The sequence below is a fragment of the Garra rufa genome, chromosome 1 (assembly GCF_049309525.1).
Source record: "Garra rufa chromosome 1, GarRuf1.0, whole genome shotgun sequence".
Taxonomy (NCBI): Eukaryota; Metazoa; Chordata; class Actinopteri; order Cypriniformes; family Cyprinidae; genus Garra; species Garra rufa.
In genome coordinates this window covers 10,615,849-10,637,574 of record NC_133361.1, presented here as the reverse complement: position 1 = coordinate 10,637,574, position 21,726 = coordinate 10,615,849, and the positions used below count along the sequence as shown (strand labels likewise).

Genomic DNA, 21,726 nt, shown 5'->3' with positions numbered 1-21,726 from the left:
TATATTCACATATTAATATATTTGATATTTCCTCCTGTTTGTGCAAATATAATGTAACTACACTGAAGAAAGGTAAACTAAAAACAAAAGTATAAAAAAAATCAAATAAATAAATAAATAAATACACACACATAAAATCTCAGGCGAATTAAAATCCGCGAGCGTCCAGCAGGTGGCGCCAGATCTTTATTCAAACACGGACAAAGCCCGCGAATAATAACCAACAGCAGTGTCTTGTGAGGAGAATTCAGCAGTTCAAAGTATTTCATGTTTTGCTTATTTACACAACTATCAAACACACTTTATACAGTTTGTTTAAGCAACATTTTACAGGCTAATTTCTGTATTGTTTTCATCGGGTTCAGCGCTACTTGTGATCTTTTCTAGCGTCTTCCTAACTGAAATAAACACTTAGTGCAGCAGCTAGCATGTGAGGAAAACAGCCGATGTTAAATTAATTCAGACGACTTTGTGAGCTTTTACGCGTTCGTCTGTGCGAGTGTTTCTGTGTTTGTAAACTGTTGCTGAATGTCAAGTTTAAGAAAGTTTGAGATCTGTGAGGAAAATCGATATTATTACTGAAACAGAGACTGCTAACGTTACATTGAGCCTAAAATGAGCCACGTGAGACATCCATACATAAATGTTAAAATAGTGAAATATTAATCAGATGTGACTCTGAAGTCATTTAAACATTGCACTGTGGTCTTTATTTGAAGATGTTCAAATTTCATTGTTTGTTTCTGTACATACAAGACTATTTAAATTAGACATTCACACGATGTTGCTTTACGTATGTGCTAGCAAATGCTCAGAATAAATGAGATGATCTGCTGATAATCCTGAATGCCTTGTTGAATGAGTGTTGATAGTCTTTTCAGCAGATCTGTTAATATTGATGAGCCTCAGACTCTTTATTTCATGTCAATAGCTCCTGTTTTCACCTCATTTATTATGCTGATGTCTTCAATAAAATGAGCTTTAAGTGGGAAAAGATGTTGTGCTGTGAAAACAATCTCGGTTAGGGATGCATTTTTTTGTTTTGGAAGATCAGATCCTCTCATGTTGCAATTCACCTTCAGTGAAGCTCCTCCCACAAGAATAGCATCATCAGTGAAGCTCCGCCCACAGTAATTCAGCAATAAATGCTGGAATATTCCCATCACTTTTAAAGGGAAGACGAGCATCAAATCATCAGGACTGGGTTTACCAAAGAGGACAGAGATAAGATGAGAGATCCAGAGCCCTGCAGAATCAAAGACACTGAAGAACAAAGAGGTTGGTGTCTATTTTTCTTTCTTTATTAACAATAATAATAATAATAATAATAAGAAAAATCATGTTATTACATTGTTTAGAGTATTAAAATGTAAATTAAAATCTAAATATATTTTATTTATAAGTTCTGCTATGTCCTTGGTAGAGGACATTGGGACTTTTTGTTTGTTTGTATGTTTGTTTTTAATAAAAAGACATGAATAAACATGCATAGACAAAAACAGATTATTTTTTAGTTTTCAGAATATATATATATATATATATAATTTTTTTATTTTTTTTTATTTTACAAACTTTGTATAACAATGAGTCTCAACTATGGTATAACAGAATAATTCTATATACCATTGTTCATCCAAAATGTCAAAAAACATGTTTTCTCATTATATTCAATGTATCTATAAACTAAATTAAATTTGCATATTAATGTGTTTTCGGGCAACATGTCATGAAAAAAGAATTATAATAATGGGAGTGATAACGGACAAAATTTTAATAAAAATACATAATATTTCACAGGAATATTGAAATATAATTTTATTCCCTATTCATTTATTGTGTCTCCCAAAATGCAAAATAAACATGCTTTTAATCCCGTTCATGTATGAAATCAACGTCATGTCTTGTTCATATTTTGATTCGAAACCCCATAACATTTTTCTGAGATGTTTTTTTATGACACAGTTTAAAAAGCATGTGTTGGCTTATTAGTCATTCACTTTTACTTTTTGTTTCTGTTTTTAAATTATAAATACACTATTATTCAGTGAACCTTTTTGAACATTCACCCTCTTTTTTTCAGTTGCACCACTAAATTTATTTCATTTAATAAGAGTAGAATATATTAATTTTGTGTGTAAAAATTGGATTTTGGATTTTTAAAGGAATTTAAAAATGATTTAAAATGAATTAAAACAGTTAAGAATAGAAAATGATTATGCATAAAATGCAGTGCAATCAATTTGGACATAGCACAACAATAGTTAATGCAATTAATGCAAAACAGTAGTCATTTTATTAAATTATCTTCTAAATTATTTTCGATAGCCTTCCAAACCTGCTTCTGGTGCCACCATCTGTAGATTTTAGCAGCGCTGGATTATATAAAAAAAAAAAAAAAATGAAGATCAATGTACCTCATTAATTGAAAAAAATATATAAAATATCTGGAACGTATAATTTATAAAAATGCATCAGAATTACCAAACTTCTGTATAACAGTTATCTACTTTTCAATGTTATACCAGGGTTAATATTTGTTTCCACATTTCTATGCTTTTGACAAGCTACTGAAAATGAACCTTTTCTACTTTTATTTTTAGAGTTGATTCAAGAAGTTAAGGAGAATGAAGAATTGAGGGAAGGTGAGGAGAAGAAACTGAACACAAGTGATCAATGCGGCAACATGTTTTTGGGGGCTTCAAACCTGAAGACACACCTGAAAGCTCATACAAAGAAGAAGCCGCATTCATGTCATTTAAACATTCATCAGAAAATACACACTGCTGCGAGAGAGTACATGTGCTTTGAGTGTGAGAAGACATTTAAATCTGTAAGGACTTTAAAACAGCACCAGAGGATCCACACTGGAGAGAAACCGTACAAGTGTTCACACTGCGACAAGAGATTCACTTGGTCAGGAAATCTGAAAACACATGAGAGGACCCACAGTACAGAGAAACCGTTCACATGTGATCAGTGCGGGAAGGGTTTTGCACAAAAAGGACAATTTACGGAGCACATGAGAGTTCATACTGGAGTGAAACCATTCACTTGTGATCAATGTGGAAAGGGCTTCAAAGGACCATCAACCCTTAAAGCACACATGAACATCCACACTAGAGAAAAACCATACACATGTGATCTATGCGACAAAACATTTTGGTGGGCTTCAGTCCTGAAGAAACACCAGAGAGTTCATACAAAGGAGAAGCTGCATTTATGTCATTTGTGTGGAAAGAGTTTTGCACGTCTTCAATATTTAACAGCACATCAGAAAGTACACACTGGTGTGAGAGAGTACATGTGCTTTGAGTGTGAGAAGACTTTTACTACAGCAAAGTGTTTAAAACTGCATGAGAGGATTCACACTGTAGAAAAACCCTACATGTGTTCACACTGTGACAAGAGATTCAGTCAGTCAGCAAATCTGAAAACACATGAGAGGACCCACACTGGAGAGAAACCGTATTACTGCACTGAATGTGGGAAGAATTTCAGTCGTTCATCTTCTGTACACAATCATACAAAAATCTATCACAGTAAGTAGATCATCTTCAGATCTAGAAATTTCAGATCTGAAAACTACAAAGATTTCAACTGCAAAGTTATCTGTGTCCTTACCAATAATGCATCACGCAATAAACTGGGGTTAAAGCAGATATGTATATATCCCTTTCATGCATGGTGTCCACATATGTGGACAGTTAATTTAACTCAATTTAGGGTTCATTAATTATGGTAATATTCTGCAAACCACTTCAGGGCAGTTTCAGTAGATTGACAACAATATTGTAACAGTGGCTACTATCTTGTATCCCAAATATTCATTGGTTGATGACTTTTATACAAGGAGGTCAATTTGAGATAAAAAAAATATATATATCAGTGTGTACAGTAAAGTATGATGATTATGTTAGTATTTTATAAACTAAAACTCATGTAGTTTTTATTCACCAAAAACCAACTGTCCACGTATGTGGACGTCATGCAACAGAGGAGTCAGATTGCATAAAGTCTGATTTCTGTAATCTGCTAGTATATCTATTCAATTTTTTCCAAAGATGTTATGAGTTGTCTTATATTGTAATAAAACAGACATTTAACAAATATATCTACATAAATAACCATTTAAAATGAATTATTACAGTATTAAATGGCAACTTTACACATATATATGGAGACAAATTTGCATTTTGCCTGCCAAACAGGTACAGCATAGGTCAAGGAGTCAGTACAGAAAAATAGAAAATATCTCAGAGGACAGTGGAAGTAAGATAAAGATGAAATTATAATAAATTCTTACAACCATCAGTTTTTGATTGGATTTTTATAGTGCTAATAGGTTTCTGCATACATGTAACTACTGTTATTGTTCTTACAATATGTGTTTTATTGTTATTATATTGTAATATTATTGTTTTTAATAACTGAGCTGATATAAATAGCATAACATGCCATTAAAAAAAACACAATATTTCATATTGTCAGCTGTGGCTTTATGTGCCATTTTACTCCTTTGTTGCATGGTGTCCACATACGTGGACAGTTAAATATTTTTTTAATAAAAATGAATTTTATGAAAATGGATTCATGTTTTAACATCATATTAAAGTAATAAAAATAATCATAAAAAAAAATCTAGATCATGTTTTTCATAATTCATGCATGAAAGGGATATATATCCTGAGCCGAAACTTTTTTCCCCTGTGGAGAGAGGGAAGGGGGCGTATGCAGGGTTATTTGGCAAACAAAACAAAAGAACATTATTTGAATGATTTTCCCTGAAACTAACTAGTAATGTATCTGCATTAGCCCTTTACAGGCTCAGACTGAAATGTTGTTCAAAAGGAATAATGGTAAAATAAATACTAGGAAATTCATATCAAATTGGAAATATACAAAGACAGTTTACTACAGAAAACTACTGTTCAGTTAACAACAACTAAAACATTAAAATGCTCCAATTGCTGGTAACTTAAAGAGGGTTCATACAGATACTGCAAAACGAAATTCCAGGACCTTCAAGGACTTTTCAAGCACTACTTATTTTTGGTATTTATCAAAGATCTCACTTATCAACCAATAGTGCTATTATCTTTCAAATTCGAATTAATAAACAAATAAAACTAAATGGTACAAATAAAGTGAAGCACATGCAAAGAATGCGATGACTGTGGCAACTTTAACATTTGAAGGGATACTATGGCAAAGATACCTTTTTTTCATGAATATATGATTGACCTGAAGAATGACGGCTATCATACACTTGAAAAATAATGAGCTATATCACTTCTGACAATACACATAGCCAGTGGTGGACAGTAACGAAGTAGTTGTAATTCGTTACTGTACTTAAGTACATTTTTCAAGTATCTGTACTTTACTGGAGTAGTTTTATTTTGAGTAACTTTTACTTTTACTTCACTACATTCCAAAGCATAATATCGTACTTTTTACTCCACTACATTTAATAAAACATGTCGTTACTCCTTATAATATATTACGTGCTCCGAGACGCAGAAGCAGTGTCTGATTAATGAACAAACTGATTCTTTTCAATCGGTTTGCAAATCGCCACAAGCGATTCATTCACGAATTGGACTGATCCAATTGCAGCTGTTCAAACTCACTGATTCAAATGAGCCGTTTAGAGCGAGTCTCCAGTCATCTGAATTCACAAATAAGAACCGGGAGATTGTGAGCGCGCGCGACTGATGCTGCGAAAAGTAAGATATAATGTCGAGTTTTAGGATTAATTATTGCAACTGTCAGTTGTTTGCGAACTAAATCTGCTGTAAAGGGTGATGTATTTAAGCCCGCTGAAATGATTAAATGCAGACACATCATCAACATCGTCTCTTTTTAGGTAAAAAAAAACGAAACATTAAAATAACACAGATTAAATCAAATAACTCATAACGTTACACGTTCATATTCCTCGCTGCTGTAACCTCAACAGTTTTATTAAAATGCTACGCATTTAGCCCTATGTGACGTCTGTTTTTATATTGTTTATTAACGGTATACTTTTTTATATTGTTTGAATCAACTAGCCTAGTATACAGAAATAAATGTTTATTCATAACCATACTGAAAATAAGTAAATATTGTTAGCTGATGCTAACTGTCTAGCTAACAAGCTTGCTGGTGCTAAGTTGAGGTAATTTTCAGATATGAAGTCCAAATATTTATAATCAACCACCTAGACAGATTACATCTGAGGGAAAAGAAAATATGTGATGTTCAGATGGTAACTACAGTAATTATCAAAGTGTGAAGTGATGCCCTCTGGGGACATTTGGCCAGGGGTGTTTTTACACCACAGACAATGTTTGAGAAAAAAGAAAAATATTATGAAAATATAATTACATTTTTCTTCCTAACTTCAGGCCTTATTCTCATATCATTTATAACTGTGCCGTTCTGCAAAATAACAAGCTTTAAAACACTTTTCTTACTGGTGAAAATGAGATGGTTAAATCAGTTTTCTCTCAGGTAACGTTACAATGCAATGTAAGCTTCACAGTGAACATTGTCAACGTAGACCATATCAACAACAAAAATCTATCTTGACTCCATATAGGCTAGTGGTTATTTTTGGGAAAAACCAAGGCTTATAGTAGGATTATAAAAAATATATATGCTAATATAAATTTATAGCCTTTATAAAATTGCAAAATATGTCAGTACTTTTTTACTTAAGTACACAAAAAATGTAGTACTTTTGTACTTTCACTCAAGTAAAATGGAAAAAGGAGTACTTTTACTTTTACTGGAGTAATATTCTATTATACGTATCTGTACTTTTACTCAAGTACTTGATTTGTGTACTTCGTCCACCACTGCACATAGCTGACGAGATGAGACAAAATACAGATACTTGGTTCACTACAATGAGGCAATATTTTAATACTTTTTAAGAACTTTTCAGTGAAAATTTTTTTTTTTTTTTTTTTTTTTAATCACAAAAAGTAAAACGATGCAGCTGTACTTTGAAATGTTTTAACTAATCTAGGGCTGTAACTATTGATTATTTTGGTAGTCAAGTAATCTACTGATTATCTGAACAATTGGTGATGTTTCACTTTACAGCGTGATTCAAGGACGTTTGAATCCATTTAATTTCAATTTTGGGCCACATGCAAACTCTGAGCGTGTAAATACGTCAAATGTCACTTCAGATGCGGTTTTCTCTGCAGTGAAAAGATTTTGTTTGTTGATAGTACTGTGTGCACACTCTTATGTGAACATTAAAATTTGCAAAAATTATGAACACAGATGACAAGAGAGTTGCACTGTTCAAAAGTTTTTACTGCATATGGAAAATGTTTGCTTTTTTGGAGTTTTCTGTTTTAAATTTCTCAATAAAGCTTTGAATTAAACTGAACTGAATTGAATTAAAAGCCTTTATTGTCATTGTATTTTTCTGCATACAATGAAATTAGGAGCATTGTTCCTGACTGGTGTTAGAAAACAAACATATAACCACAGACAATAAATAAGACTATAGACTGTACGGTTTAACCTCTTAACTATCACTCCCATTTTGAACATAGACATGAAAATGCAGTATTCAAACTTAAATTTTTATAATTCATGAATGAAAACATTTTGTAATATCACTTTGATGTACATTTTCCATGTAAAAGCAATGTCTGATTTAAAAATGGTTTTCAAAGGATGAATTTTGAGATTTTAAGTTTTCAACTGATATATAATTTCATATGATTTCTAAAGCGTTATAGATAAAAAGGCAACAAAAATGTCTTTTGTGTCAAAGGTTAGAATTCCTGTTATGAAGTAGAATTTTGAGGTGCACTTTTGTCATAAAATAATCTATTACTTTTCCTACATAATGTGTAACACACAAAAAATAGTAAAACATCTATTTAGGAGCCTTAGACCTTTCCAACGATATATAGTTTGTCATGATTAGATTAGGATTTATTTGTAAAATAGTAAAGGAAACTTAGACGTCCCACATGGTGGATGGGTGACAGTTAAGGGGTTAATTATAAAAGTATATACAAGTGACTGAGTCGTATTGATCTCTACATTCATATGAAACAGTAAATATATACAAGAAGTACAAATTGAAATGGGATAAGTAGCAGTAGTGATTAGTGGCCAGATTCTTGTAAACTGACATGCCACATTTAGTGCAAGTCCTATTTAATAAGGTGAACAAGTGATCATATTGCACATGATTCTGCACATTGTATAAAAACAGCAGTACAGACAGAAGAAGCTTGACTGGAAATAGTATTTTCACATTGACCTTTGCCTTAGTGCATTTGTGAGGTAAAGTACAGACAGCAACTGGAATCAAACTGTCCTGTTAGTGAGTGCTTCTTGTTCTTTCGGATCTGTGAGATGCAGCACATTAGAAATGCAGGAGAGCAGCACACTTTTAATGGTGGAGCAGTAAAAGTACAACAGCAGCTCACACTCCAAGATGTTTTTCCTGAGCTCTCTGAGGAAGTGCAGCCATTGCTTTGTGTTTTGATTGTTTCTGAGGTGTAACAGACCAAGAGAGCTGATCAGAAATGCGACTCCCGGGAGTTTGAAGGTGTGCACTCTTTCCACCCAGTTCTGTTGGTGTAGAGTAGATCTGCTGAAGTCCAGAAGGAGCTCTTTTGTTTTGGAGGTGTTGTTATCAGAGCAGCACAGCTCTAGTTTCTGGACTTAATCTGGCTGATTCATGTTCTTCTGAGATGAGTCCAATCACTGTAGTATCATCTGCAGATTTGATGATGAACGAGTGCGAGTTCAGTCACATCAGTTCAGGAGTAGAGTCGAGCCTCGAGCCAGTGCTGATGTGATGCTGGAGACCAAATCTAAGTGTTAGTGACTCTTAGTGAGGAAGTCCTTTATCCAGGAGCAGATAGAAGGATAGAGGCTGAGTTCAGTTCATTTGCTAGAATCTTATTGAACGCTGAGCTGTAATTCTGTGAAGAGCGTGCTTACACAGGTTTCCTGGAGCTGGAGGTGTATAAGTCCAGTGTGAAAGTTGGATCAGTTTGCTCTGTATGAAAACTTTGGTGCAGGTCAGGCTATATATATATAGCTGTTCATCATCCTTTCATACATCAAATGCCTTTGTTTGAACGTCTGTTTTAGAGAATTTGACAACTGTGTCAAAAAAGGTATTTTTTTCCCTTTTGTCTGCTTTTTTTTCCCTTTATTATTATTATTATTATTTTTTTTTTTTTTTTTAATGAGGGGGACACTGTAGTACTTGGACTTTCAGGGAGCAGTTACTCTTTTTGTCTACTGCTCTTCAGTGTCCTTGTAAAGATGAATAAAGTGTGCAAATAAAATCTGCTGGTGTCAAAAGGAATCTTCTTCTTTGTAATGTAATTTTTAAATCCCAAACCAATATTCTACGTTTGTATCTCTGCTTCCTGTATTTTGTACTGTTGGTTTGTGGCATACTTTACATTGTTACCAAGGAAAATGCCACTTTATAGAGGGAAAAGGCCCAAGCAGTGCCCTGTCAGGAGATACATGTACATGTTGTCTTCACACTGTTAGACATCTCTTCTTTCTCCAGTAGGTCCATGGACTATTCCCTGACATTGACTAACTCTGAGACTTTTGTTTGTTTTCAGGGTGTAAGTGCTGAAAACATTTGTCTTTTATTTTGTATTGTGGTTTGTCAGTGTGTGGGGCATGAGAGCGTGTCAGGGGAGGCATGTAGAGTAGTAAAATAATAATTATTGATTACTACTTTAACCCTTAAATGCATGAATGTTTTGACAATCATTATTACATATTCGGGTCTTTAGTGACCCTGCCCTGTATATCCAGCACAGATGGATCTCTAACTGATGCAATAGCAAAAATTCTCTTTTAATTAATTTATTTTAAGAATAATTACAGAAGAATAAAATAAAGCATATTTTGTTTCGTTTTGAAATTTAGAAGGGTTCAGTTTGAGCAGATGATTTTACAATCGCCATCATCCTCAGAGCGCACTTCCACAGTATTAAACACCTGGCTCATAATAGCGATCTTAGCCATATTCTCAAAACTATCATTTTCAATGACTTCAAAGTCAATATTTTGATCGCTGGCAGCTTATTTACCACATCCACCATCAAATCAAAGTGACATTTATATTTTATTGCATACAGTAATTGCTCTGCAGTAAAGCCATTCAAACCAGTTTTAATTTTTGCTAATTATATTTCGTATTATGCCTGCAATAGTTATGAGTGAAACATCACGTCATTGTTGTGTGTTACAGTTTTTCTCAATTGCTTAAACACATTTCTTGAAATTATGCCTCTTATTTGCGAAACTCTAAACACAAATCCACAACTCCTAACTCATTTCCCCAAACTTCCTATACTGAGGTCAAAATGAAGCTCTCCACTCAAAACAATTCAATCTTGCTGAAAAACCAAACTTTGCTTTCAGACATGACACACAAATCCTCAAAAACAAACACACTACAACACAGTTTTACACACTGATGAGATAAATTCAAAACAATACTACAAAAACAATACAAATTAAAAAAAATTCACATGATGTACACAACAAATCTATTCCTTTGCAAGTGTTTTATTCCTTAATTTATTGTACTGTAGAGTACAAAACAGCAAAAAAACAACAAAATAATTATTCTGCCCAGCATCCTGTCTTTGGTCTGGGACAGGCCAAAGAACCTCTTCAGCATCACAGGCTAAATTAGCCCTGGCCAGGCAGCAGGGGTCAAATCCTCTTGCATGCCTGATCCAACCCTGGCACTCATCAACTAAAATATATGAGACTGCTTGTTTTCTTGCCCTTGCTCTTCCTCTGTCTCTTCCATGTTGTTGTCATCATCGTCCTCCTTCTTCTCCTCCTCTTCCTCTTTCACCTCCTACTCTTCCTCTTCAAAATTACACATTACTGTATGTGGGATATTGATTGAAAAAGACTGGATAGAATTCACAGTTACACTTGTACTAGTGGTCTGACAAAAAAATAAATAAATAAAAATAAAAGCACACAATGTCATTGTGAAACAATGAAAAAGAGAAATATGGGCACAAAGGTGAAAATAAAAATAAGAAAGTCCACTGTCAGAATTTGTAACTCCTGTGTTGTCCTCTGTCTATGCTTTCTAATTGAAGGTTCATGAGCTGTACCTTTGATCTATTTCAGAGAACTGCTTTATCATTGGTTGATCTATATTATCTACATTAGTGAAAGTCAAGATTCACTTGAATAATTCATGGCAAATTTACAAAAAAGTCTAATAGAAATGTGTAGAATATATGATTGACAATTTAGGACAACTAGATCAAAAATTTTGCATTTAGGTAATGATTTATATGATGAGCTAATGACTTGATGTTTTGAGGGGTAAGACTATTGCACAGAGAACTACAGTATATAATACATTTTGAGCAACATGACAATAGCAACTGATAATGTAGGAAACTGCAGACAAATGTATATTTCATTTCTGATCTGAGAAATGCACCAAAGTGACTGAGAAAAACTTTTATCCTTTTATCTCCATCGAAGTTTCTGATTGGTGTGAAAAAACTGTAATACATAATACATTTTGAGCAACATGACAAGAGACTAGATGATGTGGATGTTGAACAAGTAGTTTTGACAATTTCATTTCTGATCTGAGAAATGCACCAAAGTGACTGAGAAAAACTGTAAGCTGACTTTGGCTCTTTTATCTCCACCGAAGGTTCTGATTGGTGTGTGCTAAATTTTGAGTCCTAGTGTTTCCAGTTGGGTAATTGTGTGCTAATTGAGCTCAAACTTCGCAGACTTGAGTGAACAATATTGAATGCTTGTGCTTTCTAAATGACCACATGGTGTAAGCACTGAGAAATGTAGGGATTTGTGTGTAGAGTTTTGAAGTAACAGTTCACCAAATTTAACTCATGTGTCAAAGCAGGGAATAGTGTTTATAGTTTAGGGAAATGGGTGTGCTTTTTCAAAAATGGCGTTATAGTTTTGAAATTTTAGTTCAAAAGACTGGTTATAGTGTTTTAGCAATTGAGAAAAACTGTAAACAGTCTAGAGGACTAAAGGTGAATTACACCTATTTAGTCATCTGATATTTACATGTTTTCTATTACGAACGAAAAATATACTTAAACTATTACACACCTCTCTAGCGACCCTATACACTTTGTATATATATGTATGTATGTATATATATATATATATATATATATATATATATATATATATATATATATATATATATATATTTTTTTTTTTTTTCCTTGTTATATTGTTAACAATGTACTGTAGATTAAGGAATACTAAGAAAGTTGATGTCAAACTTAAAAAAAGGAGGGAGAGGGTAGTGAATGACGCCTTGGATCGCTAAAGACCCAAGGTATGAGGTTAAGGGTTAAATAAGTACATAATTATGAAATCAACTGATTAAAAGCAGCAGGTTTTTGCAATCACATTATTCTAAACTGGTAAGCTCCTGGAAAGTCCAAGTAAGTGAAAGCATTCAAACGGTAAGTGCAACAATAAGTACAACAGCAGTGATGCATAGAAAACCAGTAGATTTTATCATTAGAGGTAGCAAAAGACTTAAGTATATGATTATTTTTAGCATGCATTTGGTTTAAAAGCAAGATTATTTTATAATTTATGCTGCTGAATATGTTTTATATTATGTGGTTGAACTTGTCAGTGGATTAGTGTTTCTGTATAGTAGCCTGTACAGTCATCTCAAGGCAGGAGCTTCAGTGGTCTTTTGGCATCTCCCTGTGATCCTGTTTGGTATCACAGCTTGACGTGCACTTATTTATACTAAAATGTACTAAACGTTTATTCATGCATTTATTTATTTGTAGCACTATATGGGGAGTAAGCATACCAGCACTTCTTTTTTTCACTTCAAGCACTGGTTATCGTCGTCTAAACCCATTTGTAATCAGCAGTGAGAAGTGATTTGCAACACTCAGGTCTCATGTGGGACAATTATTATGTACAAATTGATACGGTTGTTGGTTAGTTTGGAGGACACTTCACCAAACTCAGAATACAAAAGAATCATGTGAAATCTGTAAACTTTAAGATTTTTTGTGATATTAGAAATATATGGATATAATAATGTATGTATAAAACTAAATTAAACAGCAATCTCTTCTTTTAACATTTAAATAAATTAAATTAAATTAAAATTATATTAAGCGTGGACTCCATTAAAAAAGGCAGTTATTTTGTTAATAACTATTAATTTAAATTATAGACCAACGCGAACTGGGTGCTTAATGCAAATGTAATTGGGCACATTTACAAAAACAGGTGATTATGTTCGCCCATCTATGCAAATGACTAGACAAAAGAATGAGGTTAATCGCTGTCAGTTTATATTGATCATGTACATTTGCAAAGACACTGTTGAAAGGTACAGCACAATTTAATCGTCAGCTTTTGGTTCTATTGATCAAACACAAAAGCTCTTTAAGCAAACAGAGTTAGCTACGTTTTATGTAAATTAATTCTTCTAACTGAAGACTTCAAGGCGACTTTGTTTCCATATGTGTACCTCTGTGCACCCGGGAAAAACGCCTATCCCGATGTGAAAACGCTGAGCCATACTGTATGTATAAAATGTATTTTATTAAAATGACCATACATTTTTTAGATCCTGCTTTAAAGGTTCACATTTTAAATTTACACTTGTAACATTCAATGTCATCACATTTTGATCAGAACAAAATAATTACAGAATTCCTAAAGAAAACACAACAACTGTAAAACAATAAAATAAAAACGGATGTTAAATATTCTCAGAACATTTCAACTTGGATTTTACACGTTTTACCACAAACGCCAAAATGACTCACTTCAGATGTGGACACCGAAACGGGAACTAAAACAATTCTTTCATTCTCCATTATTACTAACCATTATACCCTTATGCTAGTATTTCCTGACAATGTTTAAGTTCAGAGATGAAGACTGCCATCTAGTGGTCGGGACATAAATTCAAAACGAAACAACTGCCATGAATCTTGTAAGATTTGTAAAATATATTTATATTCCGTTTTTTGAAAATCAACACAGTATTGGCAAAAAAAAAAAAAAAAAACAAGTAGGCTACATCTATATTTTCTTACACTCCTATTTTAACAGCAAACACTCAGAATAAAGTGAGATGATCTGCTAATGATCCTGAATGTCTTGTTGAATGAGTTTTGATAGTCTGAGGCTCATCAGTATTAACAGATCTGCTGAAAAGTCTCTTTATTTCATGTCAATTGTTCCCGGTTTCACCTCATTTTTTATGTTGATGTGTTCAATCTCCTGAAAATTACCACTTATACATTAAAGAGTGTCAAAAAATATTATTATTGTTACAAATATGCATTAAACTGTTTTTCTTACTATTATGTATGATCTGGAAGAATGAACACTACAGCTGTTTTTATTATTTTATAAATTTTTATAAAAACAAATTCAGTAAAGTTCATTGCACACTGAGTCCAACATTTTCGTTTCGGTTTTCTCACATTCATCATCCTTTCCTATCAAAATGCTTGTTATGGATGTGAAAACGCAGAATATCTAACCTGATCTGATTTTTTTTTTCTTTTTTTTTTCATAATGGACGAAAGTTTCGGAGGCAGTGTGCAAACTCGATTGACATAACGTCGTATTTATTTATTTTTTTACGTGTGAAAATGTCGTACTCGGTGTGCAATGGCCTTAACTCTGTGATATAATTTTGATTTTTGGCAGATCAGCTCTTCCCACAGCAATCGCATCATCAGTGAAGCTCCTCCCACTGCAACCACATCATCAGTGAAGCTCCACCCACATAAATTCACCAATAAATGCTGGAATATTCCCATCAGTGTGTAAATGAAGACTAGTATCAAGCAGAGTTGAGATCTGAGAAGACTACGTTTATTAAAGAGGACACAGAGAAGATGAGAGACCCAGAACCCCGCAGAAGTAAACAAACTGAAGAACAAACAGGTTGGTGTTCATTCTTGGTTTCTCATTCATGATGCTGAAGAACAATCATGTTATAAAGATGCAAGCACTTCATCAGATCTGGTTTGCAAGTTTTTGCTTCCACTTCACCAGAATGTTGGACATCTCTCAATATAATACAATTAAGTGATTTTTGCCGTTACTTTTTGCAATAAACAGTAAACACGAAACTTTACAGAATTGCAATTGGTGACATTTATCAACGTGATCTCGTTATAATTCGTATGTATTTTACGTAAAATGTGGTTCTTCAAAACAAACATTTACTTACGTTTTTCCAGACACTAACATGTACAATACAGATGTATTTACAGCTTCTAAACGTACAAATACTTAAGTATTTTTAGCATTTTAACGCACAATACGGACGTATTGAAGACACCTAAGAGCGAATCTTTATAAATATTGAAATTGCGGCATTATTTTCATTATTATTGTTATTTTTAATTGTCATACCAAGGTGTTAAAATAGTTTAATAGTTACTTAATATGGAATTATAGCATTTCATTCTCTTCTGTGAGATTTCTGTTGCCAGCTCGTTTCTACAATGTTAAACAAGACTACACTTTAAACCCTATAAAATAAATACAATTTCTGCAATTGTTTAACTATTCATGTAATATTAATTTCGTTTGCCGTGATGGGACACAAAAGGCGTTTTCTCCAACATGCTCTGACTGTCCATATCATAAACAAACTAGAATATCATGTCCGAAATAAGCTTTTAATAAATGACATCAAAGTGATCAAACCGCATTATTATTATGTTGTTCGTTTTTAATGTCTGTAAAAAATTTAATATTTTTAAAATCCAATATTTTGTTGAAGTCATGTTATTTGGTGCTTACATAAACATAAAATCTGGGTTGTTTATGGTACTTCTACATCTTACATTAATGAAATCTAACATAGTATAGCATAATTTAGTCTCATGTAATGCTCCTTATGATGGTTAAATGTGCTCTGATTATCTGTAATGATTAAACAACTGTTTAAAACAAGACATGGTGTGTAGTAGTGATTATTCACATCCATCCGCCTTCCATGCCGCTTACTCCGGGACACGGGAGTGCTGACGTGCAGAAGCGGTACTGGAGTGAAGAGGTTAGGAGAACGTTCTGGGAACCTTCAGAGAACTTTCAGGGAACCTTCTATGAACATAAATAGAACGTCCCCTATTGGTTAGGCAGGAAAGCTTTCTTTACGTAAATAGAACGTTCCTTTTAGGTTAGGGGAACGTTCCGGAAATGTCCCAGTAGGTTCCCAGAACGTTCCCTAACCTAAAAAGAACATTCTAGTTACGTAAAGAAAACTTTCCTGGCTAACCAATAGGGAACGTGCTGGGAACCAAAAACTAACGTTCCCAGAGCGTTCTGGGAACCAAAAATTATTAGCTGGGTTAGTATCCCTAAGATTGGAAGGAACAAACCCAAATTCAAGCCTTTATCCGACAATCTTTCTCTCAATCTCGAGCAACAAGTCCTGCAGGAGAGCAATAAACCAGCGCTGAAGTGCATTTTACAAATTCAAATAAAGCTGTATCAGGAAAAGACATGTTTTATGGCAGGAAAATCAAACGCTCATTGGCTCTTGCCTACATTCGTCACATATTAAGACATGCCGTGTTTGCACACAAACGTATGCGTCTAATATCGTTTACGTCTAAAACGACTTCAACAGGTACATTGAAGTATGCCTCCGCTGTAACTTTATCTGCGGGTGTCGCTGTTGGACAGTGTTACTTTATAAAAACAAGCGACTTTTAGACTTTTTAATGTTATATTTGGTCATATGTGTTTTATTGTTGTAATATTCATTATTTTATCGTCTAATTTTGAGGAGGGGAGACTCTGGCTTTCTTGCCTCCTCCGAGGACATGCCCCTGATATATATTATTTTTATTTACTGAAAATCAAATTAAGTTTTTTTTTTTTTTTTTTCATTTCAGGTCTCATGGAAGAGGAGGGGAGTGAAGAACTGACTGAAGTAGAGGAGAAACATCATGAAAAACCTGGAGAAAAACCTCTGAGCCACTCAAAGACGAAAAATGTTTTTCCAAAGAAAAGAAAAGCCAAGAAATCGTTCACCTGCACTCAGTGTGGAAAGAGTTACTCAACCAAGCAAAGTCTTGAGTTTCACATGAAGATCCACACTGGAGAAAAGCCGTACACCTGCGATCAGTGTGGAAAGAGTTTCACGCGATCAGCACATCTTAAAGGACACATGCAAATCCACACTGGAGAAAAGCCATACACCTGTGATCAGTGTGGAAAGAGTTTCGCACAATCAGCAAGTCTTAAAGGACACATGAAAATCCACATGGGAGAAAAGCCATACAAATGTCATGAATGTGGAAAGCAATTCCTTAATAAACCCCATCTCGAACGTCACATCAGAGTTCATACTGGAGAGAAGCCTTTCACGTGCAATCAGTGTGGAAAGAGTTTCCCACATAAACAAAATGTGGAGGTTCACATGAGGATCCACACCGGAGAGAAATCGTTCATGTGCGATCAGTGTGAAAAGAGATTCTCAAACAAACAATGTCTTGAGCTTCACCTGAGAGTTCACACTGGAGAAAAGCCGCACACCTGTGATCAATGCGGGAAGAGTTTCACACAAAAAGCACACCTTAGGGGGCACATGAGGATCCACACTGGAGAAAAGCCTTATGCCTGCGATCAGTGTGGAAAGAGTTTTACACAATCAACACATCTTAAAGCACACATGAGGATCCACACTGGAGAAAAGGCCTATATGTGTGAACACTGTGAAAAATGCTTCTCAAACAATTGCTGTCTTAATAGTCACATGAGAATCCACACCGGAGAGAAGTTGCACGTGTGTCACCATTGCAGCAAAGCATTTTTCAGGGCGTCAGAACTGAAAAAACACCTGACAGTTCATACGAAGGAGAAGCCGCATTTATGTTCTGTGTGTGGAAAGAGTTTTTCACTGCTGCAATTTTTAAAAGGACATCAGAAAACACACACTGGTGTAAAAGCGTACATGTGCTTTGAGTGTGGGAAAACATTCACATTTTTGAGCAGTTTAAAGAGTCACCAGAAGATCCACACTGGAGAAAAACCTTACAAGTGTTCACACTGTGACAAGAGATTCACTCAGTCATCAGATTGGAAAAAACATGAGAAGATCCACAGCAGAGAGAAGCTGCACAAGTGTGATCAATGCGGAATGAGTTTCACTTTTAAAAGTCACCTGAAGGTACACATGAAGATCCATGCAGTGGAGAAACCAGATCACTGCAGTCTGAAATCACAGTAAGTCTCTTCTGTGGAAGAGCTGTGATGAGCAACAGGCCATTTTGTTGGTTGCTTGGTATCTGCTTCAGAAGTTTCACATGTCTTTGCCAGCATTTAAAAAAAAAAAGTTGTCAGTTGTTAAACTTTTTAAAAATGTTATGAAACGCAGAATATTTTGTCGTATGAATATTTGAACATGGAGTCTCTAGAGTTAGAAATAAAACCAAATTGTTTTATTCCAGCTTCAAGCGTTCTTTTTTTATTGACATGTTTAATAAAAAGGCAACATTTTGAGAAAAAAGCTGAGCTAAAATCATGTTTTTATCAAATACTTCATCATCTGGATCATAATCAATACAATGATCAAAGCAAAGATGCAGTTCCCTTAAAGCTTTACAGTCATTTACCACTTACCAGATCCACATTTCACTCTGTATTATGAGATATAAGTCGTCATTATGAGAAAGAATCTCAATCTTAGAAATAATAAAAAAAATTGTGTTATTGAAATGTAAATCATTGCAGCTGCTTGATTATGGCAAAATCATAATCACGATTATTTAACACGATTATGACTGGGTTCAAAACTTTATATTAGTGATTAATTTAAAGATGGCAATACAACAACACCAAAAAGGATAAAAATTTTAAAAAAGTGTTTTTAAAATATATATACTGAATACTTTTATGCAAGTCTTGTCAGGCATTCACCACAGCCACCTTCACCTGCCACAGCATCAGGACCCACACACACCCGCTCCCAATCGCCAGAATTCTGATCACCTGCACTGCATTAGCCACACCCCTATAAATAGACTCCTCACACAGTTCTCATTGTCTGGTCTACCGTTCACTTCGTCGATTCAGACTCCTCACCTCCACATGTGTTACGGACCTATTGCTACTCTTCTTCCCCGCGATTGTGATCATACTGGAAACTTTGGACTGCTACTTCATTCAGAACCTGCAACTAACTTACAGATAAGATCTATACATCTCTGCACTGCCATATTACAAACTCTGTCAATAAATCCTTCGTTTGGTTATTCACTTCACCTCAGTCTCCCTTCTCATTCCTGCTGTGTTGTGACAAGTCTAAAGTAGTCTAACAGCCTACTACAGAAACTGAATGTGGTGATTTGAATGTAAAATAAAACGTAAGAATTCACTGTAAGAATTAAACATGTTTTGTTTCTTATTAAAACTAAAAGCCCTTATTCAAGAGCAGTGAGTTTTTTTTCTGTTTGTATTTTTACGTTTTATTAATATTACGCACAGAGACGGCCGAAGGAATATTATTTGTTGCTGCTTTAGAAGTCCACAGGAATCCAATTTACTGTTGCACTTGTATTTTCATTCTCAAGTGTTTATGAACATTCAAGCCATAACTGACCAGGGTTTACATGAATAATCACCAAGTGCCTCATTTTGAAATATTTTTGCATGCATTTAAGCGTTTAGGTGCACCTTGAGCTAAAAGATAACTTCACATGGTAGTGAACAGAATAGCGCAAGTTATCTTATGCACTTTTAAAAACATCATCAAAGAATAATTAATAAATCAAGCACGTTACATGATTTTGTTGATTTGCATGTGTAAGGGTTACATTTAATATTTAGCTCAAAGGGAATCGAATATGATTCAATAGGGAATTTGAACAGAGTTGCCGTTTTACGGCTGTTCAGAGTCAGCGCACGATTTATGAAACGAGCCGAATAACATAACTCTGCAATGGATATTACTATCCAGAATATAGTGAAAACACCATATATTAGCACAGTAGCAAAATCGACAGTTTAAGACATTAAGTTGTGAGCACAAAACACAAGATACTTATCTTTTTCTATTAAAAATAGAATTTTATTGGATAAACCTAACACATACTATCTCCAGAAAGGGGTTTCCCGAGGTTGCCGATAGGATGGACTTTCGGTGGTCGTTTGATGTGACGCAAATGTGTGGGTTACAAAAATGATAGAAAGTTATGCATAGAAATGATTTTTTAGCATCATTTTAGGTGCACATATACGTCAATAGGCAGTTTTCTCTGCCGTTATGGGGACGAGAGGGTACGTTCTCTGAGCTGAAAGGTCAAAAGGTTAGGGAAGGAATCTCAGTTCTGTCCTCTGGGCGGGGGAGCCCACAAACCAAAATCTCTGATGATTTTCCTCATGTGATGTTCATGATGTGCATCTCTTTGACTGTTAGTCTTGGTTACTTGCCCACAATTGACAATCTCCTTCCTTAGGATTATCAACATGTGTTCTTTTGGGTAATGTTGTGAGTTGTTCAAAGCTCCTAGTTAGTGATTAGGTTTGCTTCAAGCTGGCTGGCACCATGCTATCAAACGTCAGATTTATGACGGGGCCTCTTGTGGAATTTGGGTCTGTAGAGATGTTTCAAAACTTTTCATCGAACCACCTGAATTGTCTGATTCGCGCTGAGATCCTACACATGTGAAATTAAACTTTTATGAATGAGCGAAAGTGCGCCACTGGAAAAGATGTGGAATTAGGCGCAATAATCGTTTCATCTCGATTACTGTATTTTCATGATCATTTAAAGCTGAAATCAAAACTGAAATTCGATTAATTGCACAGCCCAAATAAGAAAGTAGTCCAACTTTTGACGCTCTAGCGGTTGATAAACAGAACTGCATGCATCTTGTGGAAGTACATTGCGACCGGAGCTATACTTCTCTCTGTTAATGTCTACGGCGAATCACTGGGCTACTCTGTAGTGTGTTTGGGTTATTGCTGAATATTATAATACATAACCCATTATTATGAGAAGGCTTCTCATTATTCTGAATTTAACATATTTACTAGGGGTGGGATTTTTTTTCTGTACCGCACAATTCGATTCATATATTTATATTTATTTTTTTATCAATTCATAATTGTTCACGGTTTTTCGTCATTTTTTTTTTGTGCACACTGACATCAAATGCACCAGTATTTTGATTTAAATAAATAAAATAAAGCGTTTTCTGTTAACTAACTTCCTCATGTCACAAAATAACAAAAGTTAGCAATGTGACATTTGAACCGAGGCGTCAGAGCTTATGTCAGTTATAAATGTGTATGCCAGATGAAGCCTTGATTCATTTGTTAACATAGAAAAAAAATGTGTTTCTGTGTTTTTTTTTTTTATAAAACCTGATCCATGTTATCCTGTGCAGTTTGACGATCTAGTGTTGATCATGATTTCCATGATTAATCTACTCTGTGTAGAATCTGAAATCTTTATTGTTCATCTCACATCATATGTATATTAAAAAATAAATGTTTGTTTTTGGCAGAACTCACCAGAAACAACAGAAGGAGAGAACAGAGAAAACATGTGAGTGATCCAGAACCTGCTGAATAAAACATCATGAAACTGAAGTCCAAACAGGTTGGTGTTTGTTCTATCTTCAGTCATCATGCTGAAGAAGCCTGTGCTGTGTAGTAAATAATATGATTGCTTACAGATTA

The 21,726-nt window shown here is 34.4% G+C and overlaps 1 protein-coding gene across 1 annotated transcript; it reads left to right on the top strand.

Moving 5' to 3' along the window:
• Positions 1 to 16,942: 16,942 nt before the first annotated feature.
• Positions 16,943 to 18,271, top strand: LOC141345959 (uncharacterized). The gene has a single exon (XM_073850913.1). The coding sequence runs from the start codon at positions 17,126 to 17,128 to the stop codon at positions 18,269 to 18,271; it is 1,146 nt and encodes a 381-aa protein (XP_073707014.1). The 5' UTR covers positions 16,943 to 17,125.
• The last annotated feature ends 3,455 nt before the right edge of the window (positions 18,272 to 21,726 follow it).

What these genes read in the sequence shown, in the direction of transcription:
- LOC141345959 (XM_073850913.1), top strand. Translation starts at nt 17,126, where the DNA reads ATGAAGATCCACACTGGAGAAAAGCCGTACACCTGCGATCAGTGTGGA.